Source organism: Myotis yumanensis, unplaced genomic scaffold (assembly GCF_028538775.1).
Source record: "Myotis yumanensis isolate MYYU_CA2020_CCGP unplaced genomic scaffold, mMyoYum1.0.hap1 SCAF_15, whole genome shotgun sequence".
Classification (NCBI taxonomy): Eukaryota; Metazoa; Chordata; class Mammalia; order Chiroptera; family Vespertilionidae; genus Myotis; species Myotis yumanensis.
In genome coordinates this window covers 36071357-36097104 of record NW_027223766.1, presented here as the reverse complement: position 1 = coordinate 36097104, position 25748 = coordinate 36071357, and the positions used below count along the sequence as shown (strand labels likewise).

General features: G+C 36.6%; 1 protein-coding gene across 1 annotated transcript in view; it reads left to right on the top strand.

Annotated features, from left to right (window-relative positions):
* PKHD1L1 (PKHD1 like 1) overlaps positions 1-25748 on the top strand; it is a 127851-nt gene that overhangs the window by 70147 nt on the left and 31956 nt on the right. Inside the window, exons 44-59 of the mRNA XM_070392754.1 lie at positions 826-905; positions 1452-1581; positions 2638-2767; positions 4139-4380; positions 7230-7366; positions 7947-8976; positions 10203-10394; positions 13673-13824; positions 15067-15226; positions 15785-15956; positions 16549-16637; positions 16978-17126; positions 19120-19249; positions 19970-20088; positions 22184-22313; positions 24006-24179. Of these exons, the coding sequence (XP_070248855.1) occupies positions 826-905; positions 1452-1581; positions 2638-2767; positions 4139-4380; positions 7230-7366; positions 7947-8976; positions 10203-10394; positions 13673-13824; positions 15067-15226; positions 15785-15956; positions 16549-16637; positions 16978-17126; positions 19120-19249; positions 19970-20088; positions 22184-22313; positions 24006-24179 (3216 nt within the window). The remainder of the gene's footprint in view (positions 1-825; positions 906-1451; positions 1582-2637; positions 2768-4138; positions 4381-7229; positions 7367-7946; positions 8977-10202; positions 10395-13672; positions 13825-15066; positions 15227-15784; positions 15957-16548; positions 16638-16977; positions 17127-19119; positions 19250-19969; positions 20089-22183; positions 22314-24005; positions 24180-25748) is intronic.

The window sequence follows — 25748 nt, the reverse complement described above, 5'->3', positions numbered from 1 at the left end:
AAGACCTTTGTGGCCTTAGCCCATTTGGCTCAGTGGATAGAGCGTCAGCCTGCGGACTGAAGGGTCCTGGGTTCAATTTCGGTCAAGAGCACGTACCTTGGTTGCAGGCACGATCCCCTGCTCTGGTCAGGGTATGCAGAAGGCAACCAATTGATATGTCTCTCTCACATCGATGTTTGTCTCTCTATCTCTCCATCTCTCCCACCCTCTTCTACTCCTTCTAAAAATCAATGGAAAAATAATGTTGGGTGAGGATTAATAACAAAGACCTTTGTTATTTTGTTTTAGTTTTAACTTCTGGGATAGTAGCAGTGCTTTAGTTGTCTGAAGTTATTAGCTAATGAACCCTTGGACAAGTTGTCTGTCCACAAATTTATATTAGTTCTATAAAAAATGTATTGTGGTACTATCTTTAGTAGCGCTATTCATTATATACATGTTACTAGTGCAAATTAGTGGATAAAAGTTCAGTTAATTTGGCATTATAATAGTTTCTATAAAAAATGCTTTTCTTTCATTTTAATTATTTTAATTCTTAATTGATATTTTGTGGCCCTATATTTGTAGAACTAGAATTCCTGTGGCTGACTATTTAATAGCATTTAAAATAACCAATGGTCAAGAGAAAAATCTGCCCTGGGATTTGATTTTCTACCACTTCCTGAGTCTTGTCGAAGTTTTATATTTTATATTGCCAAAGAGTGGAAGTGAAGTGGCATGCAGAGTGAGAGCAAATAAGAATAAGAAATTAAAATTTAATATATAATTGAATAAATAGCTTTGAATAATAATTCCTAATATATTTCAAAATTGTATGCCTCCTAGGTGGAACTCTAATATTTGATGAAGCTGACATTGAACTCCAGGCAGAAAATATTCTAATTACAGACGGAGGCATTCTTCAGGTATGTGAGAGAACCCGAGATCGGTTCATTGGTAACCTCTCTCCCTTTATTTTATTTTATTTTATTTTATTGTTTAAAGTATTACAAATGGTAGTACATATGTCTCCTTTTTTTCCTCATTGACCTTCCACATGACCTCCCTTTCTTTTAAAAAACACGGTGTGTAAAATAGACAGTTATACCAAACTCTCACAAGTTTACCTTTGTATAGGTCTCTGTTATTTGTATAAAATCCTTTTTCTGGGAGAAAAGTTTCCCAGAGTGTTCTTGTGCTTTTAATGAGAAGATAACAGCATCTTACAATAGAGCAGAATTTAAAATAGAGCCGATAAAACAATTAGCTCTGAGATATGACTAAAGTCAGTCAGCATACTTTCCAAAGGTCTGGCATCGTGCATTTGGCCGACTAGAAAATTTAAAGTTTATCTTTTGAAAGAAAGATACTGACAACGGAATAATCAATTCTTGAAAGAAAAGGGAGAAAAGGAAGACATTGCTTTTGACTGGTTGGAATTGTGGATAAGATGCTTGTGAAATGCCTTGCAGATTGGGACGGAAGCATCCCCCTTTCAACACAAGGCGGTCATCACCTTGCACGGGCACCTGCGGTCTCCTGAGCTCCCCGTGTATGGGGCCAAGACGCTGGCGGTGCGCGAGGGAGTCCTGGATCTGCATGGTAAGGGCCTGAAGGGCTCACAGAATTGTTTGAGGAGACTCGCTAGGAACCCAACATAATGGTCCTGATAACTTTCTTTCAATGAAAACTTGCCAGGCTTCTCCTGTCTTTACACATCCCCTTTTTGCTTCCTTTTATCTTTTCCTTTGCTTATCCAGGGCCAGGCCAGCCCTGCATAAGATCAAGACTGACAACCAAGGCCACCCTTGGGAAGCCCTTTTGGGCCTTTTCTACATCCTTTCCATGTGCTCCCTTAACACATTTTGTCTAATTTAGCACTCACCACAGTTCATTCTGATTGTTTATGGCCTCTTCTTGAAATATAACTATACATTTAAAATTGTACTTTTGCATAACTGTATTCTGGAAAATTATGAACAAATAACAATGATTGTGATCATGTTTGAGGTATTAGGTCAACCTATTTGAAGGAAGCATGGTGCGTTATTTCTGTATTGAAGTATTTTATATTGCAATAATCTGTCTCTTTTATACATTTAGGATATATGAACATGATACCCCACTATGATCATAAATGCATGTATATATATATATATATATATATATATATGTATGTATATATATATATATATGTATGTATATATATATATGTGTGTGTGTGTGTGTATATATATATATATATATATATATATGGAATTTTCAGAAATTCATACATTTCATTTGTCCCTAGATTATCAATTTAAGCAATTTTTGTCAACAGTGACAAAGATAACAAGCCTCTGCCTGGTTAATCAATAGTGTCATACCACATTTATATTGCATTCATATAAAGAAGATGCTTCTAAATGGAATAGATTGGTGCAGAAGGATGTTTCTTAAATTATGAACCCATACATGTGTAATAAACCTGATTGTTACTTGTCTAAAGCAAGAATTCTACATATTTCTTTTGTGAGAAAGGTATGAAATGATAAAGTTAAAAAAAAAAAACTTTCCTCAAGTTGATTCAATCCAGGAAAAGATCAAAATGCAAAAAGCTCTCAATAACCAAGAAAACACATTTTTAGAAATACTTGATTTGTATGTCGGTCCCAGGTCTTCCTGTCCCCGTGGTCTGGACCCGTTTGGCTCATACTGCACAGGCAGGGGAAAGGACTCTGATTTTACAAGAAGCAGTAACATGGAGACCAGGAGATAAGATTGTGGTTGCAAGCACCGGAGACAGGTATGATGTCCTCAAGTCTTGATAATTTAGATTTGTAAACAGAGGTTTGTTTTTTTTTAACTACATAAAAGAGGGATGATTCAGAAGGTCTACAACTATTTCATTTAAATTTGAAACCTCTAATAAAGAAACATGAACAGTCAAATATGTATTTGCCAGATGTTAACACTGTGCTGATCATCAGTGTTGTTCTCATTCATTGATTGAATTTACAATAAGAAAAGTTATTAACTTCAACCTGTAAGATAAATATATACAGTAAGCCTTCACTTCATGTAGACGATAGCTTCTGTGGCTTTAAGCAAAACAATGTACAAGGAAATAGAATTTTACCATAGGCTAATTGATATAAACAAGAGATCAGTTCCTATGACATCTTATCATAGCAAAATGACATTGAGTGAAATGATGTTATTGAGGACCTGCTGTACTACTAACATATTTCGGTTGATTTTTATAGTTAGGCTCCCATGTAAGATTTTGTTTGAGAAAAAGCATTCTGCTATTATAAGTCATTTGAAAACTTCTGACTTAGAGCTTTAGCCAAATACATTGATGCATGCAAAAATGAAAATGATTGTTTGTGGTCACTAAAGAATAGGGTTGGAAGCAGTCAGCGAACTCTTTGTTATTTTTCGTCTCAGCAGTGGTTCCCATGGACCAAACCTTTTAGGAATGATTGAATAAAGGGAAAGGAATCATTATAGAATGAGTGATGACAAACATGACCTTTTAGGTGTATGACATTTTATAACTGAAACTGCGTATGACCCTCAGTTTCTGGTTAATCATATATTTTAGCCAATAAGACATAACAGGAAGGAAACTAATATTGCTAACTACATTATACCAGAATACTGATTGGGGAGGGAGCCCAGAGGAGCTTTATTTTGGCTTCATTGTTCAAATTGTGGGTAATGGCAACATTGGATCTCGGGGAACAAATAGTCATTTCTGATACGCATCAGCTAAATTACGCTAAGGCCGTGACTCAATTTAGAATTAAAATTTAAGATGGCATTTTTAGTTTGCCATTTCATTGGTAAATCCTCTTTGAGAGTTTATAAAGCAACTGGTTAAGAATACCACTTCAAAGTCAGTCTGTTGACTCTCACTCCCACCAATACCATTTGTTAGGCTTGTGGCCATATTATTTTGCTTCTCTGGGCTTCAGTAAAATTGTATTGCTGTAAATTTATTTAGGTGCCCTAAGAAAATGAAATGCCATCTTCAAATTTCTCTTCAGAATATTGAATGACAAAAATATTTTCTGATTCACAGACAAAGTGTTCTAAATAGCATAAAATACACCAAAACAATGTCATGTTGATTTACATTAATTTTGAAATTTTTTTGTTAAAATTTTTATAGACACAGTCAAAGAGAGAATGAAGAAAGGACCATCGAATTTGTGTCTGCTGATGGCATAAGCATAATGCTGACTCACCCATTGAATTACACACACTTAGGAATCACTGTCCCCCTTCCTGATGGAACTCTGTTTGAAGCAAGGGCAGAAGTTGGAATTCTTACAAGAAATATTTTAATAAGAGGATCTGATCATGTGGAGTGGCATCACAAAATTCCAGCATGTCCTGATGGATTTGACACAGGTAATTTTAGTAAATTTTAAGTGTGACCATTTAAAATGTTTTCAGATATTGCAAAAATATTCCCAGGAGGTAAAATCACCTCCAGTTGAGAACTTCTGGACAAAGTTATGCTCTAGCTCATGATTTAAAATGAAAAAGGGTTATTTCTCACTGATACTACATATGTCCAATATGGGTCAACAGGGGCGCTCTGCTTATGGCAATTATTCCAGGTTCTAGGCTGATAAAAACTCCATCTCAGCCTGGACTTCCGGAATCTCTGAGACAGCACACAAGATGGCTGGATCAACTAATTACTTTGGTCCTAAAGTGACAGGTGTCTCCTCTATTCAGGTGCCATTAGTCAGACTGATTATGAAATGCTTAACTTTGCACTTTAGTCACTAGTACACAAAGAGGACTGGATATGATGTTTAAGGTTCTCACATAAGAGAACCTTAATGATGTTTACCACAGCATGTGGCACAATGTATTTTACAAGTCTAATATTTTATGTAATCACTAATACCATCGCAATCCTATAAGCAGTTGAGTAGTAACAGATACAGCCTTTTCTTCAATGAGAAGTATAAATAAGGCAAAACTCACTGGATTCGATGTCAAAAGACTTACATTCTAATTGTAATTGCCAACCAAGAAAAAGTTCAGGCTGCAATGAAGAAAAACACACAAAACATTTACTTGAGCAAAAGGATTGCCATCAGGGAGACACTTCCAGATAGCAACCCAAACGGTGTTCTGAGAACAAAGAAAGGCAGGATTTAGAAAGACAAAAACCACACAATGTAATTCTTTCAGGCAAATGAAGGATTGCCAGCTAGGTTAACGGGTTGGTTAGTTCCAACATGCAAACGGAGGGGGTTGGAAGAGAAAAAGTACAAGGAGAAGGTGAAGTCCACATGTGTCCACACAGCAGTTGTTCCAGGATGTTTATGGCTCAGCCTTGAGCTGAGTTTGGCAACAGGGTTATCAAGTTAATAGCAGCTCTGAGAACTGAAGCACAAGATGTGCAAGGGCACATACCCCACTTCCTTAATAGCCTCCTGACTGTATTAAGTGACTCTCTTGGCAATGCTTATTCCATTCTACTTTTTTTTTCTCAGTCAACAGTTCATCTGTATCAAGTCTCAAATGTCCATTAAACCTAGTTTCAACCTGTTTAAAATAAGAATACTTCCTGTTCTGCTTACTACAGTAATAAGAATTAAGAGAGATAATGCATATAAAGTGCTATACAACAATAAGCTTGTATTAATTATGTTAGTCCCCAAATTTGGGGGGCACGTTTCAGAGATAAGACAAAATACCTTTATCAGTATTCATTCAACCATTCAAATATTTATTTAGTATCTTTGAAAAATACAATTTTAAGTGTTGGGGTTTGGCCAGTGCTGCAGGCTGTGAAAGAATTCACAACTAAAAGAAGAGATGCAGAGAGGAAGTTCATTTTACTCTCCATGAAGGGAAAGGGCCAAGTATTCAGGGCAGTGAACAAATCAATCAATACAGGGCAGGGAACAAAAAGCGGCTTCCATTTTTAAAGAGTAAAACAGCCCAAGTGCCCATCAGTAGATGAATAGATAGAAAAAGCTATGGTACATTTACACCATGGAATACTATGCAGCAGGAAAAAAAAAAAAAAAAGGATCTCTTACCCTTTGAGACAACATGGAGGGACTTGGAGAGTATTATGCTAAGCAAAATAAGCCAGTCAGAGAAAGACAAGTGTCACATGATCTCACTCATATGTAGAATGTAATGAACAAAATAAACTGATAAACAAAATAGATCCAGAGACATAGAAGCTTGGAACAAATTGTTGAATCTCAGAATGCAGGGGTGGGTGGGTGGTGGAAAGAGATCAACCAAAGAAATTGTATGCATATATGCATAACCCATGGACAAAAAAAAATTTAAAAAAAGAGTAATGGCTGCTGTAGATAGGTGACAAGTAAGGGAGGAATATTTGGGGCTGAAATTGAGCAGATACCAGAAGGTTGCCTTGAAATATTATAGTTTGTTTGCTTTCCAGGAGACAGTCTGGCAAGTGTCTTAGGGTGGTGTCTTATCAGTATTTTTCCCAAGTCTATAAAATATGCTTAGAGAAAAAGTTATGAAGAATTAAAAAGAGGCTTGTTTAAAGGGGAGGGGGAAAAGGAACTTTCTACTAACTAGAGACTCCTTGCTGTGAATTATCCCTGAGTTCTGAAAACAGCAAGGAGGAGGGGGAATGCAAAAATGTAGCCTTGAGAGTAGCTTATCTTGTCTTGAGTTTGAATAGAGGGGCTCTTTGATCAGAGGAGCTAACAATCTAAGGGTTTAATTACCAGGTGCTTCTCATAAAATGTGGATGGCCTAGCAAAGGGGGAAAAAAAAGTCTTTTTCCTGTCTTTACAGTATATATTTTAAGGGATGCAAAGGTAAATGAGACAAGGTATAAGGTACTTACCTTTCTTACTATCTAGAGGAGGATATGATGTGAATGCAAATAATTATGTTCCAAAATGAGATTAAAATTATATGTGAATATAAAAGAAATAATTAGGTATGAGGAACAAGTATGTTTTATTTTAATTTTTAATCCTCACCTGAGGATATTTTTTCCATTGATTTTTTTACAGAGTGAAGGTATGGGAGGAAGACGGGGGGGGGGGGGGGTAGAAAGAGTGAGACTGGGGCTGGGAATCGAGCCTGCAAACTAAGGTACGTGCCCTTGCCTGCCCCCTTCAGTGCAGGGGCTGACAGTAACCGCTGAGCAAATGGGCCAGGGTGAGAAAAAAAGTCTTTATAGAATTATAGGACTTTGACATGTTTTTTTTCTTTTCTTTCTTTCTTTTTTTTTTTTTAAGGTGAATTTGCTACACAGACATGTCTCCAAGGAAAGTTTGGAGAAGAAATAGGAAGTGATCAATTTGGAGGCTGCATTATGTTTCATGCTCCTGTACCTGGTGCTAACATGGTAACTGGAAGAATAGAATATGTAGAGGTAAGAGGCATTGTTATTAAATCACAAGGTTTGCCTGAGGTTATCCATACAACAAATGTGTACTAAGTTCACGCTGTTTGCCAGATGCTAGTTATAATCAAGAAGAGGAGGCCATGAACAAGATACTCAGCCTTTCTAAATTTCAATTTCTTTGACTGTAAAATGAAGTTAATGATAAGTGGCTACTTCATAGGATTGTGATAAGACACGTTGTACAATATCAGGCACATGGTCAACATTCAAGAAGTAGGAAGGAGAAAAGAAGTCTTTTAAGAGGTCTTATTTTGCTAAACACAAAGGTTTTATAATAGCCTGAGATGAAAAGCAGAAGAGTTGAAGACAGCTTTTATTCATTCATTAATTCATTGGTATCCAGTATGAGCTGTTATATAATGAAGAAAACAAGGTGGGTTGGAGGCCAAATATTTTCTAATGGCAAACATGAATAACATGGGAGATATTAATGTTTTAATAATAATTAATATAAAGTTGGAAATTGTTTTTAAAGAATAAAATATGAGCTAAGTAAACTCTGTGTTTATGTCGACCACTAAATAGTCGTGATTTCTGGGCTTGACAGGTGTTCCATGCTGGCCAGGCTTTTCGGCTGGGGAGATACCCAATACATTGGCACCTGCTGGGAGATTTACAGTTTAAATCTTATGTCAGAGGCTGTGCAATTCACCAGACATACAACAGAGCTGTTACTATCCATAACACTCATCACCTTCTGGTTGAGAGGAATATCATATATGATATCAAAGGAGGAGCATTTTTTATAGAAGACGGTATTGAACATGGCAATATCCTGCAGTATAACTTGGCAGTATTTGTACAGCAAAGTACTAGTCTTCTGAATGATGATGTGACCCCAGCTGCATTTTGGGTAACCAACCCAAACAACACCATTCGGCACAATGCAGCTGCTGGGGGCACTCACTTTGGCTTCTGGTACCGAATGAATGACCACCCTGATGGGCCATCCTATGACCGAAACATCTGCCAAAAAAGAATTCCTCTTGGCGAATTCTTTAACAACACTGTTCATTCTCAAGGTTGGTTTGGAATATGGATATTTGAAGAATATTTCCCCATGCAAACAGGATCTTGTACTTCTACAGTGCCAGTGCCTGCAATATTTAATTCACTTACTACTTGGAATTGTCAAAAAGGAGCTGAATGGGTCAATGGAGGTGCCCTTCAGTTCCATAACTTTGTGATGGTAAATAATTATGAGTCTGGAATCGAGACCAAGAGGATCCTGGGCGCTTATACTGGAGGATGGGGTGAAACCAATGGGGCGGTGATTAAAAATGCCAAAATAGTCGGCCATCTTGATGAATTGGGAATGGGGCCTGCATTTTGTACAAAGAGAGGCCTGGTTCTCCCATTTAGCGAAGGCTTGACTGTGTCTTCCGTACACTTCATGAACTTTGACCGTCCCAACTGTGTAGCTTTGGGAGTGACATCCATCACTGGAGTTTGTAATGAGAGATGTGGAGGGTGGAGTGCAAAATTTGCTGACATCCAGTATTTTCACACACCAAACAAGGCTGGCTTTCGATGGGAACATGAAGTGGTACTGATTGATGTCGATGGCTCACTCACAGGTAATGTTATAATTTCTGATAAAATACATTGGGGAAACGTTTGTGTTAACCCAGAGTTGAACTGTCAAAGCGGACTCGGCTGAATCACAGATTTTACTCAGTACCAAATTAATAGACATTCCATTCTGGAAGTGCCCCAAACTATTAGATGTAGCCTCTAAATAATATCTCCCCCCCCCCACTACATTTGCACCTTGGTTTTGAATTAGCAGCAAATTTTGGACAATATTCATGGAAACATTGGTCATAAAAGGAAGCCATATTTCCATTTTATAATGCCTCCATTTTGTATTCAGTTAATTGCACAGATAAGGAACTACTTATATGACTTCCCAAATTCTCCAATCCATCATGGCCCATCAGTACATAAATTCCAGGTTTATTTATATGAGTAATGTAGACAGACTGGACATATCCTGCTCAAAGTAAGTTACAGGCCTGATATTAATCTTTTTCTTCCCAGTTTAAATTATTAATTTGGAATTAGTTCAAGAAATACGTTAACTAAGAACATTTTTTACCATTTCAATTTCAGTGTATGTCACATTTTCAAAATATTCTTAGTTTCTAGAATTTAGTGTCTTTATAAAGTTTTAATGCTAAAGATTTGTCTAAATAAGATAGCAAGGGTGTGTGTGTGAGATTCTGTCTAATACTTTAGAAGAAAGAGAAAATTGACAAGAAAACTACAGATATTAATAATTACTTTTGAAAGACTTTGAAAGATGGAAAAAGATTCATCTTAATATTCAAACAGACTGAGTTCTCAATTATATTTGTTGACTTCTGTCTCCTGTTCTAATGGTGACTTTAAGAGAGAGAACATATGGAAGGTTCTAATATAAAGCTTTGTGTAACCTTTATTAGTTTATTTAATTCAGCTTAGATTTTTAATGTTAGTTAGCAGTTCATCGGTTAAGCATACAGGCTCTATGGCAGACTGCTGAATTTGAACCTTAGCCAAGTTACTTATCCCACTTCCTATCCCTACTTTGGCTCTCATGGGCATCTCAGATCCCACATTCATAATTAACTCCCTGACCAGTGTCTACTGCAAAGCCTCTGTATGCAGTCTCTTTGTCCTATGTTAAGAAAAAAAAAGTTGATAAGACCTTTAGATGTTATTAGCAGTACAATGGATCACAGTACCTTTACGTTGTAAACCATTTGGTTTTTCAGTTTTTTAACATGAAGTAGGAAACATGCTGATTGTGTTCATTTCCTAGGTCACAAAGGACACACTGTCATTCCACACAGCTCATTGCTGGACCCTTCTCACTGCACTCAGGAAGCCGAGTGGAGCGTAGGGTTCCCTGGGTCTGTCTGTGATGCCTCAGTCAGCTTCCACCGTTTAGCGTTCAACAAGCCTTCTCCAGTATCTCTGCTTGAAAAGGATGTGGTTCTCTCAGACTCTTTTGGTAAGTGGAATAGAATAGTTTAAACCACGCTGGCCTGTGTGGCTCAGTTGGGCATCATCCCATGCACAGGAAGGTTGCTGGTCCGATTTCCAGTCAGGGCTCATGCCCAGGTTGTGTGCTCTATCCCCAGTAGGGGACATGCAGGAGGCAGCTGATCAATGTTTCTCTCCTTCTCCCTTCCTCTCTCTCTCTCTCTGAAAAACATCAATAAAAATAAAATCTTTTTGAAAAGGATAGTTTAAACCACTAATTGAAATATTTTTCTCAGTTTTCATCATCATCTTCTTCAGTTGTCGCTCGCTGTTTAAAACATTGGGAAAAGCATATTTGTATGTCAGAAGCTAGACAGGAAACAAATATACTCAAAACGGGCGTGTGAGGAGTATCAAATAAATGCATGAACCAGTATGATCTTTTGCTGATTAAAGAACCTCCAGTCAGTATTATGACACAAAGCAGGAAAGCTGACATAGCCCTTGGAGCGAGACAGTATATAAATATACCATTGTTCCTGCCACTGAAGGCAAATGCTTTTTATTATCTTTGCTGATTGAAATAGGATGGGGGAGTATTTGCTTGATGAGGAGCTGCACACCTGATGGTAGAGACTGTTGATCTACTGATTTGTTTCAGGGAAGATGCTGTACCTGAAACACTGGATGTGCTTGAAATCATTACCATAACTAGATTGTATTAATTTCTGTCATTACTAATGATCCATCTGGTATATGCACCAGCCAAACAAACAAGTTAACTGAGAATATGGTAGGAATCCTGGTGTTTACATCTCTCAGATCTTTCACTGTGGCACTAGTATCTGCATCTCCCCCCTGAAGGATTTGGAATTGCTTATATTTTATTATCTTGGTGAGGGGTCAGGGAGTTATGGCTCCTAGAGTGTTCACTCAATCCTTCCTACCAGATTTCCCCTCACTCCCTCCATTAGCTAGGGAACCAGTGTGGGGATTCTTCCAGTTGAATATATCTATTCTCATTATACCTAACCTCGCCTACTCTGACTGGCTAAGATCCATATATTTCTCTCTTTATCTTTCCATCCATTCATTGATGCATCATCTGTCTAGGAGTTATTAGTTATAGTAGCTATCTACAATTTATCCACTCTCACATACATTGTTCTGATGAACTGCGGATTGTGGAAAATAGGAAATGCATTGATGAATCAGAGATTTGCTAAACAGATAGGTATCAAATATAGTGTTCTGCATTTCCTGCATAAATTTAAATGATGTAGCTTCTTGGTGATACTATGTAAATCTGTAATCATCAAGATCTAATCTAGCCGAAACCGGTTTGGCTCAGTGGATAGAGCGTCGGCCTGCGGACTGAATGGTCCCGGGTTCGATTCCGGTCAAGGGCATGTACCTGGGTTGCGGGCACATCCCCAGTAGGAGATGTGCAGGAGGCAGCTGGTTGATGTTTCTCTCTCATCGATGTTTCTAACTCTCTATCTCTCTCTCCCTTCCTCTCTGTGAAAAATCAATAAAATATATTTTAAAAAAAAAATCTAATCTAAACATATAACAAGACCACCCACAGTTTCCAAGAGTTATTAGATCTTGGCTCTGAACTGATACTAATCCTCAAACACCCTGAATGCCGCCATGCTAACATGGACTACCAGCTTATGAAGGCCAGGTTGCATCTTTGCTCAGTCTCACAATGCATCCAGTGGGGCCACTAGCCCATCTTATGGTTATTTCTCCAGTTCCAGAATGTATAGTGGGAATTGATATAGAACTCTGTTTGAAGGGCAGAAGTTATAATTAAGAAAAATTTCAATAAGAAAATCTGATAACATGGAGTATAATAACAAAATTCCAGGATGTCCTGATGGATTTGACACAGCTAATTTTAGCTGCTATAATGTGACTGGTATAATCATGCTATACATTTTCAAAATCCATTTGTCATATATCGAGAGATGCATGATTTTAGTTTCAAATTGCAAGTTTCTACCTTGTAAATATTATTAAACGCAAATAGGCTGGTAGTGATTTTAGGTAACATTATGAAAGTATTTGCAATATATTGAAGAAAATGGTTAATGTTGACACTAACAGGAGAAATAAATATACTTGGATTCTGTTAATAAAATCTCCTTTTCTTTCTCTCTTATATCAATAAATAAAAACTTCAACAAGTTTACTAGATCAATGGGAAATAAGGTTAGGCATAACTTTACATATGTCTCAATATATCCTCATCAAGCATCTCATACATTATAATGTATATTTAAATATGCAACCGAAGGACTTGTATGCATGCATATAAGCATAACCAATGGACATAAGACACTGGGGGGTTGGGGAGGCCAGGGGATTGTCAAGGGCGGGGGAAAAAAAGGACACATATGTAATACCCTTTGTAATACTTTAAGCAATAAAAAAAATAAAAATATGCATATGAAGTTAGAACAGATTGTCAATAAATTTGAGATACTTATTCTTTGTGATACTATTTTTTAAAATATCAACTTCAAAGAATTTATATTTTAGTCCAAAGTGCTTAAAATCAACATAATGAAAAAGATTGTAGCTGAGAAAATTAAGATAAACACAAATAACTTCAAAAATGAAAGGAAATTTTGTCCAGCCAGCGTTGCTCGGTGGTTGAGCATCAACCCATGAACCAAGAGGTTCTAGGTTCATTTCCTGGTCAGGGAACATACCCAGGTTTCGGGCTGGATCCCCAGTAGGGGGCATGCAGGAGGCAGCTGATCAATGTTTCTATCTCTCTATCTCTCTCCTTCCTTTTTCTCTAAAATCAATAAAAACATTTTTTTAAAAAGAGTTCTAAATCAAGCTTTTCACTCAAACTTGGTATGCAGACTTTGATTAAGTCAACAAATATAAGAAAATCTAATAAAGAATCAAAACTCACATTTGCATACATTGCAAATCAATTATTCTGAAGAATCAAGTTCTTAAAAGAGTAGAAATGGGATTATATTTTAGATCAATGATATTTAAAGAATTGAATTGCTATACTTTAGCATTTCTGTCATAGTGGTAATCATCATTATGTTTCAATTTTTTTCTTTCCCTAAGGAATAAAGACTTTATCTCAGTTCAAAAGTCCAAGTGAGAAACATTTTATGTTTCTGTTAAACATTGACATTTGGAATATAGTGAAATGCTATACTGGCCTATTTAGAGACTTCCATAGATAGACAGATATTTTACATTTGCAGTTGTTCATAAAAGGAGGGATTTTCTAGAGGTAAAGATTACTATTTGTTTTATGTTCTCCTACAGGCACAAGCATCGTTCCCTTTCGGAAGAAAAGACTGACTCATGTGTCTGGATGGATGGCTCTGATTCCAAATGCAAAGCACATTAACTGGTACTTTAAAGGTGTGGATCACATAACCAACATATCATACACATCAACATTCTATGGATTTAAGGTAAACAAAGAGCTATAACATCCATCTTCTAATAATTAAGATTGAACATTACTCAACTACAGGGTACATTCTCATCCTTGCTCTGATTGTTTGGACCAGAATGCTCTTGTCTCACATGTTGGCCTGTTAAAGTCCTGTACCCCCTCCATGACCCACCCTAAATCTAAGACAAGTTAAAAAAACAAAGGATCCTTATTTAAGAATCAGAAGTAAGCAATCTTCTTGCCATAGTCCCAAGGTGCTATACTTGTGCCCTGTTATTATTACCATGATAATAACTAACACTTATTGAATGCTTATGATATTTCAGATACCAGTCAAGGGCTTTATTAGTAGTATTATGAAATATATCAAACACAGAAAATTCTAGAAAATAGTCCAAGTCCTGTTGTGTCCATCACCCACCTCTATCTGAATTGAATTTACCCTGAATATTTACTTTTGATTTTTAAAAGAAATAAACATTTTAGATGAAGTGGAAGTTCCCTGTATGGCTTATGGCTTACCCTGATCTCCTTACTCTCCACCTCTAATGGTAACCATTATCCTGAATTGGGTGTCTTCATTTTCTTCATTCATATTCTTATACTACATATGTATAGCCAAAAAAAAAAATGAACCCTAGAATTGTTGCATTGTGTGCGTGTGCGTGCGTGCGTGTGTGTGTGTGTGTGTGTGTATATATATATATATATATATATATATATATATACACAGTGGGGCCTTAACTTACGAGTTTAATTCGTTCTGTGACGGAGCTCGTAACTCAAATTACTCGTATGTCAAATCCAAAGTGAACGAATGAGACACGTGATGCTTGGCTAATGTTGTGGCGTTCACTGTGACGTTTGCTGCGCCAACTAGTGGTGGGGGTACCTGAAGCTGGCTCATAACCTGAATTTTATCTCGCAACTCAAAGCAAAAAATCAGCCGAGAGACAGCTCGTATCTCGAAAAACTCGTTAGTCGGGACACTCGTAAGTCAAGGCCCCACTGTGTGTGTGTGTGTGTGTGTGTGTGTGTGTATATATGTAAAGAGAGAGAGGCTTTTATTGCTTTAGTGACAGCGTTAGCATTATTGCTATAGACATATAAAATGTTAATAAAATATAAATGCAAGATGAAAAAGAAACTAAAACCAAAACTTGTCCTAATGTATGGGCTAATTCTGTCATCTTAATTAATGTATATTAGGGAGGGAATTAACACATAAAACAAGTCACTTTTTTGTAAACTTTTATAGGAAGAAGACTATGTCATCATATCTCATAACTTCACTCAAAATCCTGATATGTTTAATGTTATTGATATGAGGAATGGCTCCTCAAACCCCTTGAGCTGGAATACCAGCAAGAATGGAGACTGGCACCTTGAAGCAAACACTAGCACTCTGTATTACTTGGGTCTGTATTCATTAGCCAGAAGTGGTTATTTTATCTAATGCTTTGTCTAAAGGAGGAGAAAAATTGCTTAATGAGCAAATGTGTTATACAATTATATAGCAGGATTCAAGAAATGTTTGTTGAATGAAAGGACTGGAGGTGAAATTGATGCTGGGAAAGCCTTGTGTTGAACTAAAATCTTACATTTTATGTTTGGAGATGACACAAACATTTTTAATTTAAATGTGGCCCCAAAATTTATTTCACAAAATTAGAGGTAATGAGTACAATGGAAGTTGTCATCATATATTTCGTTTTCATTTTTATTATTTAATTATTTTTGAAAATAAAAATGTTTTAAAATAATTTTTAGATTGTAAAATATTCATTTTTCAAGATACTTGGACTACATGCTTCTCAATAAAACATGCAGTTTGTGAGAATTTCTCCATATAAATTCTACTCATTTGAATTGTACCAAGTTACTATCTAAAGAATATTTTCAAATAGCTATGATTTTGCTTACATTTGAGTACTTTGGTCATCATGTTAATTTAAACTGCTTTACTTCACTTTTAGTGTCGGGGAGAAATGACCTTCCTCAAAGCCAGCCCGTGTCTGGGAACCTGGATCCTGATGTGAAAGATGTTATTATTAATTTCCAAGCTTACTGCTGCGTTCTCCAGGATTGCTTTCCTGTACATCCGCCATCAAGAAATCCAATTCCCAGGAAGCGACCAGCCACATACAAGTACATAGGCCTTCTGTTTACTACCTTCAGTTGCACTTGACATGAACCTTTTCATATGTCACTGCTGGGTGCCCCCCTGCACAGTGCCTCGTGGGTCACAAAGCACTTCCACACTCATTGCTTCCCTTGAGCCTGACAATGACCCTGATGAGAAAATGGAAAAACCTTACAGAAATTATGTGGAATCTCAGACTGGCAGAATGTTAGATCTGAATTACTAGACCAATTCCCTTATTATATAGGTGAAGTCCAGTGACCTTAAGTGAATTACCTGAGATCACAGAACTCTTTGGTGACACATCTTGAGCAGCAAAATTCGTGTATCACAATAAGGAGTTAGTGGGAGAAAAAGTAATTCAGATTGTGGTGGAAAAGATGTTTTCTTCAATGGAGAAAAAAATTATATAGGCAGTTATGTGTGTTGAGTATGTTACTAATTTTACATATTAGCTTGTTTACTTAGTGAAGTTATAAACTATTTAATTTGCATTCTAGCATCCTCAAATCATCTAGTGTAGTGCTACACCCTCAGGAGATGGTAATTAGAACCAGAAAGATAATATTTAATGGACAACTTTTCTTTTGTTTTCAGCTTATGGTCAAATGATTCTTTTTGGCAATCATCTCGGGAAAATAATTATACCAAACCTCACCCAGGAGCAAATGTGGTTATCCCTGAAGGTAAATACAAAAAGAAGTAAAATGCTTGTGTTTATGCAACTTTGGGATAGATGCCACACAATAGTTAGCATTCCTCCTCTATAAAGCACACCTCAGGAAAGAGCAAATGTGGCGATGGATTCTGTTATCGTGTCCTGGATAACAGATGCCTTCTGGGTTTCATGTGAACTTAAACCTGAGTATTAAGAATATAGATTTTCTTGGGAGACAAGAATCAGTCAATGTGTGGGGAAAGGGTTACTCACTTCAAAACCAAGACTCGCTGAGAAGGTTGCCAAAGTTTTGTCTATAGGCTATAATCTTGGGATTATATTTCTTATATTAAAGTCTTGTTTTATAGGAACATGGGTTGTAGCAGACACAGATATCCCACCACTGGAAAGGCTCATTATTTGGGGGGTTCTAGAACTGGAAGATAAACATAATGTGGAAGCTGCAGAGTCTTCTTACAGAAAAGTCGTTTTGAATGCTACCTACATATCACTGCAGGTAAGAGTAAAGGTCTTATCATTTATTAACCAAATTCTAAAATGTTGGAGATTTACTGAAAAATTATAAGAAAGCATATTCAATAGGTTAAAACAAAAACAAAAACACAGCTGGCTCTTGCCCTTGAAGTCTAGTATATTTCTTCTCTTCTTTATATTGTGGACTAAGCATTCCTTACAGAGTGATTATCATGCTGCTTTTAGTGTAAGGTTTGCTCATTTCCAGTCCTACAAAGATAGTTGTGTTATTATAAGGTACAGTTAAATTCACAGCTTGATCCAACCAACAGAGAATGCCCAGGAGTCCTGGGAAAAATTAAAAGATTTTAAGCCTTTTCAAAGAATTTATATACATATATGCATAACGTATTGACACAGACAATAGGGCAGTGAAGGACTAAGGGGGAGGGGGGGTGCAAGGCAGAGGGGGTTTATGGGGGAGAACGGGACATCTGTAATACTTTCAATAATAAAGATACATTTTTTTAAAATAAAGAAAACAAAAAGTATTTCAAAATGACTGAATGTAGGTGGAATTATGAAAACAGAATCAGATTAATAAAATATTTCAGTAGTTTAGATCACTTCATTCTCAGAAACCTCAGATGGTCTTGATCATGTAACCATTTAACCCAGGGGTGGAAATGTCTGGCCCCAGCCCATACAAGGACCATGAAATTATTTGGTCTGGCCCTGCCAAGGCATTAGGAGTGAGTTAATTAAATGTTTGACCAAATATAACAGGATACTTTTTAAGTTAATAATTTTCTATGGCCCACAAATGATGTTATAACTACCCAAGTGGCCCTTGGCAGAGAAAAGGTTCCCCACCCCTAGAATCAGTCTAATTGTTCTGTCAGTCTTTTATCATTATTATTATTATTATTATATACTTTAAAATATATTTTTATTGATTTCAGAGAGGAAGGGAGAGGGAGAGAGAGATAGAAACATCAATGATGAGAAAGAATCATTGATCAGCTGCCTCCTGCATGCTTCATTCTGGGGATCGAGCTCGCAACCTGTACATGTGCCCTGACCAGGAATCAAACCATGGCCTCCTGGTTCATAGGTCGATGCTCAAACACTGAGCCACACCAGCCAGACAGTCTTTTATTATTGTTCATTTAAAAGAATGGCCTAACCAAAAAGTTATTAACACCATCTATAATAATAAAAGGGTAAAATGCTAATTAGACTGGACAGCCAAATGACCTTCCCAATGTCCTTCTGGAAGGACGACATTCCAAACGAAGCCAGGGCTGTGAAGGCCAAGCCCCTTGCACGAATTTCATGCATCAGGCCTCTAGTTAAAAAATAAAAATGTATAGTAGATTTTCTTTGTTAAAACTGAGCTTTTAATATTTTAAAGGTGTGATATTTTAGTTACATGTGTGAGCTTTGAGGCAAATTAAAGCTATGATTGAGTCCTTGCCTCACTGTTTAATAGTTGGGTAACCTTGGAAAAGTTTTTCAACTACTTTTAGCATCAGTTTTCTTACCTATAAAGTGTGAATAATACCAATTCATGAGTTTAGTGTAAAGGTTAAGTGGTACAATATAGGTAAAGCCTTACACATTATGCCTGACATAGAATCAGCAAGCATTTAGTAATAGCTTTTATTACTAACAATGATGGCTCATAAATGGCACAGCTTGGATGTAAGTAGAGGGATGTATTATATATAGGCCATATTATTTTACAACCCAGTGGGATCTGTTCAAACTGCAGTAGTTTAGGTCTTAAAAGGTTCCAGTTTTAGGTCCAGTTCTGAAAGTAAATAGATATTGAACTTGAACTTGGGAAATTAAATTGCCTATCCCATAGTGAGTAGATTAAGTTGAGGTCACTTCCAGTTATAATACTGTTCTTTGGATAACAGAATTTATTCATTTTCACTAGACAAGGCTTCTAGTCTTCCCAATTCCTTTTTTATGGGGGAAATTTTTTCTGCTCAGTTTTTAAGTATTGACAATTTTCTGCTTCACTGCAGGGAGGTAGATTAATTGGTGGCTGGGAAGATAACCCTTTTAAAGGAGAATTACAGATTGTTCTCAGAGGAAATCATTCTACTCCAGAGTGGGCTTTCTCAGAAGGACCAAATCAAGGATCAAAGGTCTTAGGTATGTGTTTCCAGACATTAAAGTATCATGCATATCAGTTTTAAGAATGTACTTTAAAATAGTATTATTAGTTCATGATTGTATGGTTCAGAAGCTTTTACAAATATTTATTTATAGTAAAGGATTATAAAAGTGGCAGAGATTTTTCAAAATTAAATCATGTTATATTAAATTAGATATAGATGTGTATATTTTAAACCAAAATATAATTCATTATAAAACTAACATTAACCAATCTCCCCATATGCCCATTATACATCTCCAATCTGGCTTTCTTCATAATCTTTCTTTTCTAGAAGCAATAATTCTTTTCACATTTTAGTGCTTTTTTTCCTAAATGTTATGGATGTCTTTCCAGATCAATACTTGCAGATAACACCCTTTCCTTTTATAGCATATTGCACCATGGAATTAGTATATTACAGTTTATCCCATCCTTCTATACAATTTAATTAATTCTAGTTTCCTCATATTTTCAAATATTGTTGAACTAAGCATCTTCATTCATATATTCTTGTGTACTTGCCTTAATGTCTATTCACTTCTGTTCCTAGAAGTGAATCAAAGTGTCAAAGCCCTGAGCAGATGACCCCAATTGGTTTCATTCATTCTAAAATGTTCAGTCGCTTATTAGAATATATCAAGAACAGTTTCATTTTATTTCAGCACCTAACTCAGTACTGTGTGGTGAGTAAGCAGCAGTGTGCTTTTCTCCTGCAGGGGTGTTTGGTGAGCTGGACCTTCATGGACTTCCACGTTTGATATATAAAACTAAACTCTCAGAAACCGCAGAGGCAGGTTCCAAAGTCCTGTCTCTGATGGATGCTGTGGATTGGCAGGTAGAGGACACACTATGTGGTGGAAAGTGAACACACACAGTGGGTCAACGTAAAAAAGGCTTCTTCTTTATTCTCGTGGACATTTATTTCTCACATGATTAGCCAGTTGAGAAATGTGTATTTTGCAATTAGCTTGCACTCAAAATGCTGATCTGATAGCAGGCATTTAAAAATTGTGGTGTCAAAGGTCCTTCAGAACATGTAAAGAACAACATGTATATATTAGTATGAAAGGGAAATGTGAAAGTTTGGGGGTAAAAATATTTGTTTACTACAAATTCTTGCAAAACAGAAACAAGAAATTGTTTTAAGTACATTTTATTGTTATCTTAGTTCTCTCTTTACTTCTAATTTGTTTATTTTACATGTTAACCACTGGGAAAGAAAACAAATCCTGATGCCCAATGATATTCAAATAATGCCTGTGTTAAATGCAAGTTTGGTAAAATCAGTGGTGGCAATTCCATCTCTGCTATAACAATAAGTGTGCATAGGCCATTGACTCACGTGTTTTACAAATATTCTTTTTAATGCTGAAAGGTCAGGGAAATGGATTGACTCCTTTTCCAAGCTCTCAGATCTCAGCCAGTCCCCTTCTACTGAGTCACAGAACAAAGAAAGGCTTAGTCTGAGTAAATCAAAAAAATCATCAATGGGGTTGGCTCGCTTAATGTAGTTTAAAGTTGGTAAATAGAAAGAAGATTTATTGGGAGGTACTGTAATCTATGTACAATAGGTTCTTATTTGTGATAGTTGAGTTGTAATTATTTTTTAGATGGTACTTAAATGATTTCAATATCCCTATTAATTCTCTAATTAATAGTTTTTATTATTTACCCAATTAATATGTTTTACATATTAATTATCTAATTAAATATCTAACCAAGTGTCAGACATTTTCTGATCAAAGGATTCAGTGGTGAAGAAATTGGTCAAACTATAGTGGACATTACATTGGGATGGGAGAAGCAGACACGAAATTAACACATAAATGTGTTAATTTCAGACTATGATTCACGTGATGAAGGAAATAAAACAGGTATTGTGAGACAGACTACCTTAGTAGAGGGTGGCAGATAACATTAAATAGGGTGACCAGAGAAAGCGTCTGTCAAGGGTAAGATGGGGTTCAAGACATGCTACTCAAAAATATTAAATTCAAGACATGCTGTCCCAAAACCTTAAATATTTTAAGATGAAGGAATTTGAGAAACAGCCTGTGCTGGAAGGACTTTCTACTTTCCCCTGAAACAGATCATAAACCTTCATGTGTGAGGTGCCTTCCCTGTACCCAGAGGAAAAGACCATCCTTATCTCTGAAGACAAAGGGACACAAAGAAGAATTGGAATGAACCTTGCTAGTTCTCCCAGTTTATTGCACTGAACTCATAACCTGTCACATTTTCCCACTACTGTCCCTCGTCATGAAACCTAGCATGGAAACACTCAGGAATAACAATTTCTTCAGATCTTCACTTCCTTATGAAGGCTCCCGTGTCCCATAAAATTTAGGTTAAATAAATTTAGATGCTTTACTCTTGTTAATCTGTCTTTTGCTACAGGGGTCCCAGCCAAGAACTTAGGAGGGTAGAGGAAAATATTTTTTTCCCTCCCCTACAGGTACATTTGAGCAGAGATTTAGATGACAAGAAGGAACTTGTCGTATACAAATACAGATTCTAAGACTTGGTCTTCTTGCTTTTTAAGATTTCTCTTTCCTACCTTTCAGGAATTCAAATGATAGTTAACTAATTTTTAAAATCCTTGGAAAAAAATTTTAAGTCTTAAAGAGTATTGTTCTCATCAGCTTTTTAATAAAAATATGATTTATTTATTTATTTTTTAATTGTATAGCCTGATTTTATTAAATGACTGAATTAAATGTAAGAAAATTCTAAGATAATTCAAAATTTAGAATTCATAATATCAAAGAGAAGCATATTTATTTTAGACATCTAAGTATATAGGTGTTTTTTTCTGTGACAATACCCTGATTCTAACCAGATATAAATAAATTAGAATTTTGAGTAGTTAGTAAGAAATATAAACCTATTTTTAAAATTGTTCTTGTATTTGGCACTTGATTTTTCCTAAGGAGGGAGAAGAGATTGTGATAACAACCACGAGTTATGATATCCACCAGACAGAAACCAGAAGCATCGCCAAAATCCTGCATGGTCACAAAATTCTCATTCTCAATGAGCCCCTTTCCTACACTCACCTTGGTAAGTGGTTGTTCTTTAACCAAAAAGATATGTAATTAAAATGTCTTAAAGTCGTCACATTTTAGTGCTTTTCTCTGTAATTACAATTATTCCATGAAACATCTCACAATTATTTTAGAAGAGCATTTCACACAGACTGACACTGGTCCGCAAGGGTTGCTACTGTTTACATGCTGGCTAGGAAGAGTCCCTGCTATAGCCATTCTTTCATTTAGCAAATATACAGCAAAGATCTACTGCACTGCATTCTCTCATTCTGTGGGGTAAGGTGTCACTTTCTGTTTAAGCAGGCTTCTAGGTGACTTAGGCACACTAACATTTGAAAACCCTTGATCCGAGAGCATCTTTGTCCTGATTGGTTTCATTGGCACATTCCTCAGTTGAAACTGCATTTAAACAAACTACACCCAAATGGTAAACCGTAATTCTCCAGGAAAGAAGGAATTCCTCAGAATCAACTGAAGACCAAATCTCAGCCTGTAGGGTCAGGGCCTTCCCAGCACCCACCCTTCCCCCATTTGACCTGCTTCTTTCCTCGGAATCCCAGGACGTGGAAGCAGACAGGAGGAGGATGTCAGAAAACCACTTAGATGCTCTGGTGTTCGTGAGAACTCCAGCTGTAAGGCGGTGTGGATTTGTGACCTGCATGAAAAAGAAACTTAAGGGAACATTTTAAAGCAGTATTTTAATAGAAGCATATATGGCTATCATTCTATATCTCCTATTTTCCTTTAAATCAAAAAGAAAAGTTTTCGTTGAAGAACATTTTGATCGTAAAACAAAAAGTTTTGGAAGTTTGACATTATATAGTCTTTGAGTTTTTCCTTTAAACTACCAAACATTTCTCTCTGTTTGAAATGTACCTGCCTGTCTTAACGTTTTGACTAACATTTCCAGAAATGTAGAGTGGAATTTAGGTTATGTTTTCTAGATCGTTAAGATGCAAGTGTATACACTATGTTTGCTATGCTACTGGTATTTACAAAGAATTGTGATTGATACAAAATATGTCCAGGAAAAGTGGAACAAACCAAGGTTTGCGGTCAGGAGAGGTAATATCGATGTTTTGCTGATTCTCCACACAGCCTTGGGCAAATTCTTTTACTTCTCTACCTCACTTCCTCATCTGTTAGAATTTCAAGCAGCCTCTCAACTTGCCTTACAACAGTGTATATGTGTATAAAGTGATTGCAAACTTCCTACGAAGCAATAACTTCGTTGCTGATTATAATAATCTTTTTATATAAAAGAAATACTTTTGGCCCTAACCAGTTTGGCTCAGTGGATAGAGCATCAGCCTGCAGACTCAAGGGTCCCGGGTTTGATTCCGGTCAAGGGCATGTACCTTGGTTGCGGGCACATCCCCAGTAGGGGGTGTGCAGGAGGCAGCTGATCAATGTTTCTCTCTCATCGATGTTTCTAACTCTCTATCCCTCTCTCTTCCTCTCTGTAAAAAATCAATAAAATATATTTTTTAAAAAAAGAAATACTTTTGATTACATTTTGTTTTATTAAAAACCTATCATAATTTCAGTCTGCCATCTATGTGTGTTAAGTATAAAATGTTAATCAATTTACGCATTTGTGTTAACTTTTGGCATATTTGAAAGCTATGTAGCCTATGAACAGCAAATAAACGAATGAAGATGGGAATTTCTCAGCATTGGTAATAACCTAGCTGTCCTGTTGCAGGTGAAAGATACCAAGTTCCTGGAACACGTCAGAGCTACACATTAGCAGCTGATGTTGGGATACTGAGCAGGAACATCAAAATACTTGGTGAAGACTATCCAGGTTGGTTCCAGGAATCATTTGGTGCACGTGTCCTGATCAGCTCATTCACTGAAAATATGATGACTTTTAAAGGTTGGTACAAATTCAGTTTCTTTTTCTAGATGAAATATAGCCCAGTCTTTTCTATGTGGAGTCAGTTCTTCAGTAATTCTCACATCTTTATAGGATCTCCTGTGCTAAGAAACAAAATTCAACTGAGTACGTTTTAAAGATCTTACTGGCCTTATCTAATAATTTATGCATCAGGCAGCATCCAGTATAGCAGGTCAAATGGAGCTCTGAAGAACCGTACACAAGGAAAGAATTTATAGGCAGAAGGGAACAGGAACAAGGAAGTTATACTCAGTAAAAAAGCAAATTGGTTAGTGCAAGGCCTGCATATAAGCATAACCAATGGACACAGATACTAGGGGGGTGAGGGCATGTGCCAGGGGGTGAGGGAGGCCGAGGGGAGGTCAGTGGGGGGAAAAGGAGATATATGTACTACTATTTGTAATACTTTAATCAATAAATAAATAAAGGTTACTTTCCCTGTAGGGGATGGCAAGGGTTTATCAGGCACATTACCCCTGATGCTGATTGGGCCATTCCTGATTCACTGATTTAAGATTTCATTTCTGGAAGAGCCAAAACTGTAGTTAAGTTAAATTTCAGTTTAGTGTTGTGTGACTTAGCATAAGTGACTCTGCTTTGGGCCTGGTGTCTTGTTTTTGATACTTGGAAAAATAAAGCTTTGAGTGGGATTATATAGCCCATTTTCTACCTTTCCATACCAAATCCCCAACATTATTCCACTTGTTTTACTTCAGACAGTAAGAATTATCAAATTAACAATGACCTTAAATAATAGCTTGTCCAGCTTCTCACTCAATCACAAATCATTTTATAACAAGCACAACAGATCTGTTATTTTCTAAGGAAAATTTCAAAACATACTAAAAATAGAGAAAATAGTATAATGAATCCCATTACCAGCTACCACAATTACCAACTTTCCCCAATCTTGTGTCATCTATATGCCCTACCACACTATTTAAGCCACTTGATTATTTTGAAGCAACCACATTTTTTATTGAGATGTAATTAACATATAATATTGTGTAAGTTTAAGGTGTACAATGTGTTGATTTGATACATTTATATATTGCAATATGATTACCATCAGAGTGTTAACTAGCACCTCTATCACATCACATAATTATTCCTTGTTTGTGTGGTTAGAACAATTAAGATCTAGTCTCTTAGTAACTTTGAAGTTTATAATATAGTACTAGATGGGGTCTCTTGACTTGGTCTGTAGGGATCAGGCCAAAACCAGCTCTCCGACATCCCCGAGTGGTCCTGGATTGCAAGAGGGCATAGGCCAGGTTGAGGGACCCCACCCTTACACGAATCCATGCACCGGGCCTCTAGTATGCATATAAGATCTTTGATTAATCTCTTTCTGCCCTCCCCCCTCACCCCTTTCCTCTGAGATTCATCAGTCTATTCCATGTTTTCAGGCCTGTGGTTTTTGCTCTGGTGTTGAGCGTCTGACCCCTGGTGGTCAGTGCACATCATGCGCATCATAGCTACCGGTCAGCTGGTCACTTAAGCTTTTATATATATAGATTGTCTATAATCACTATGCTGTCCATTAGA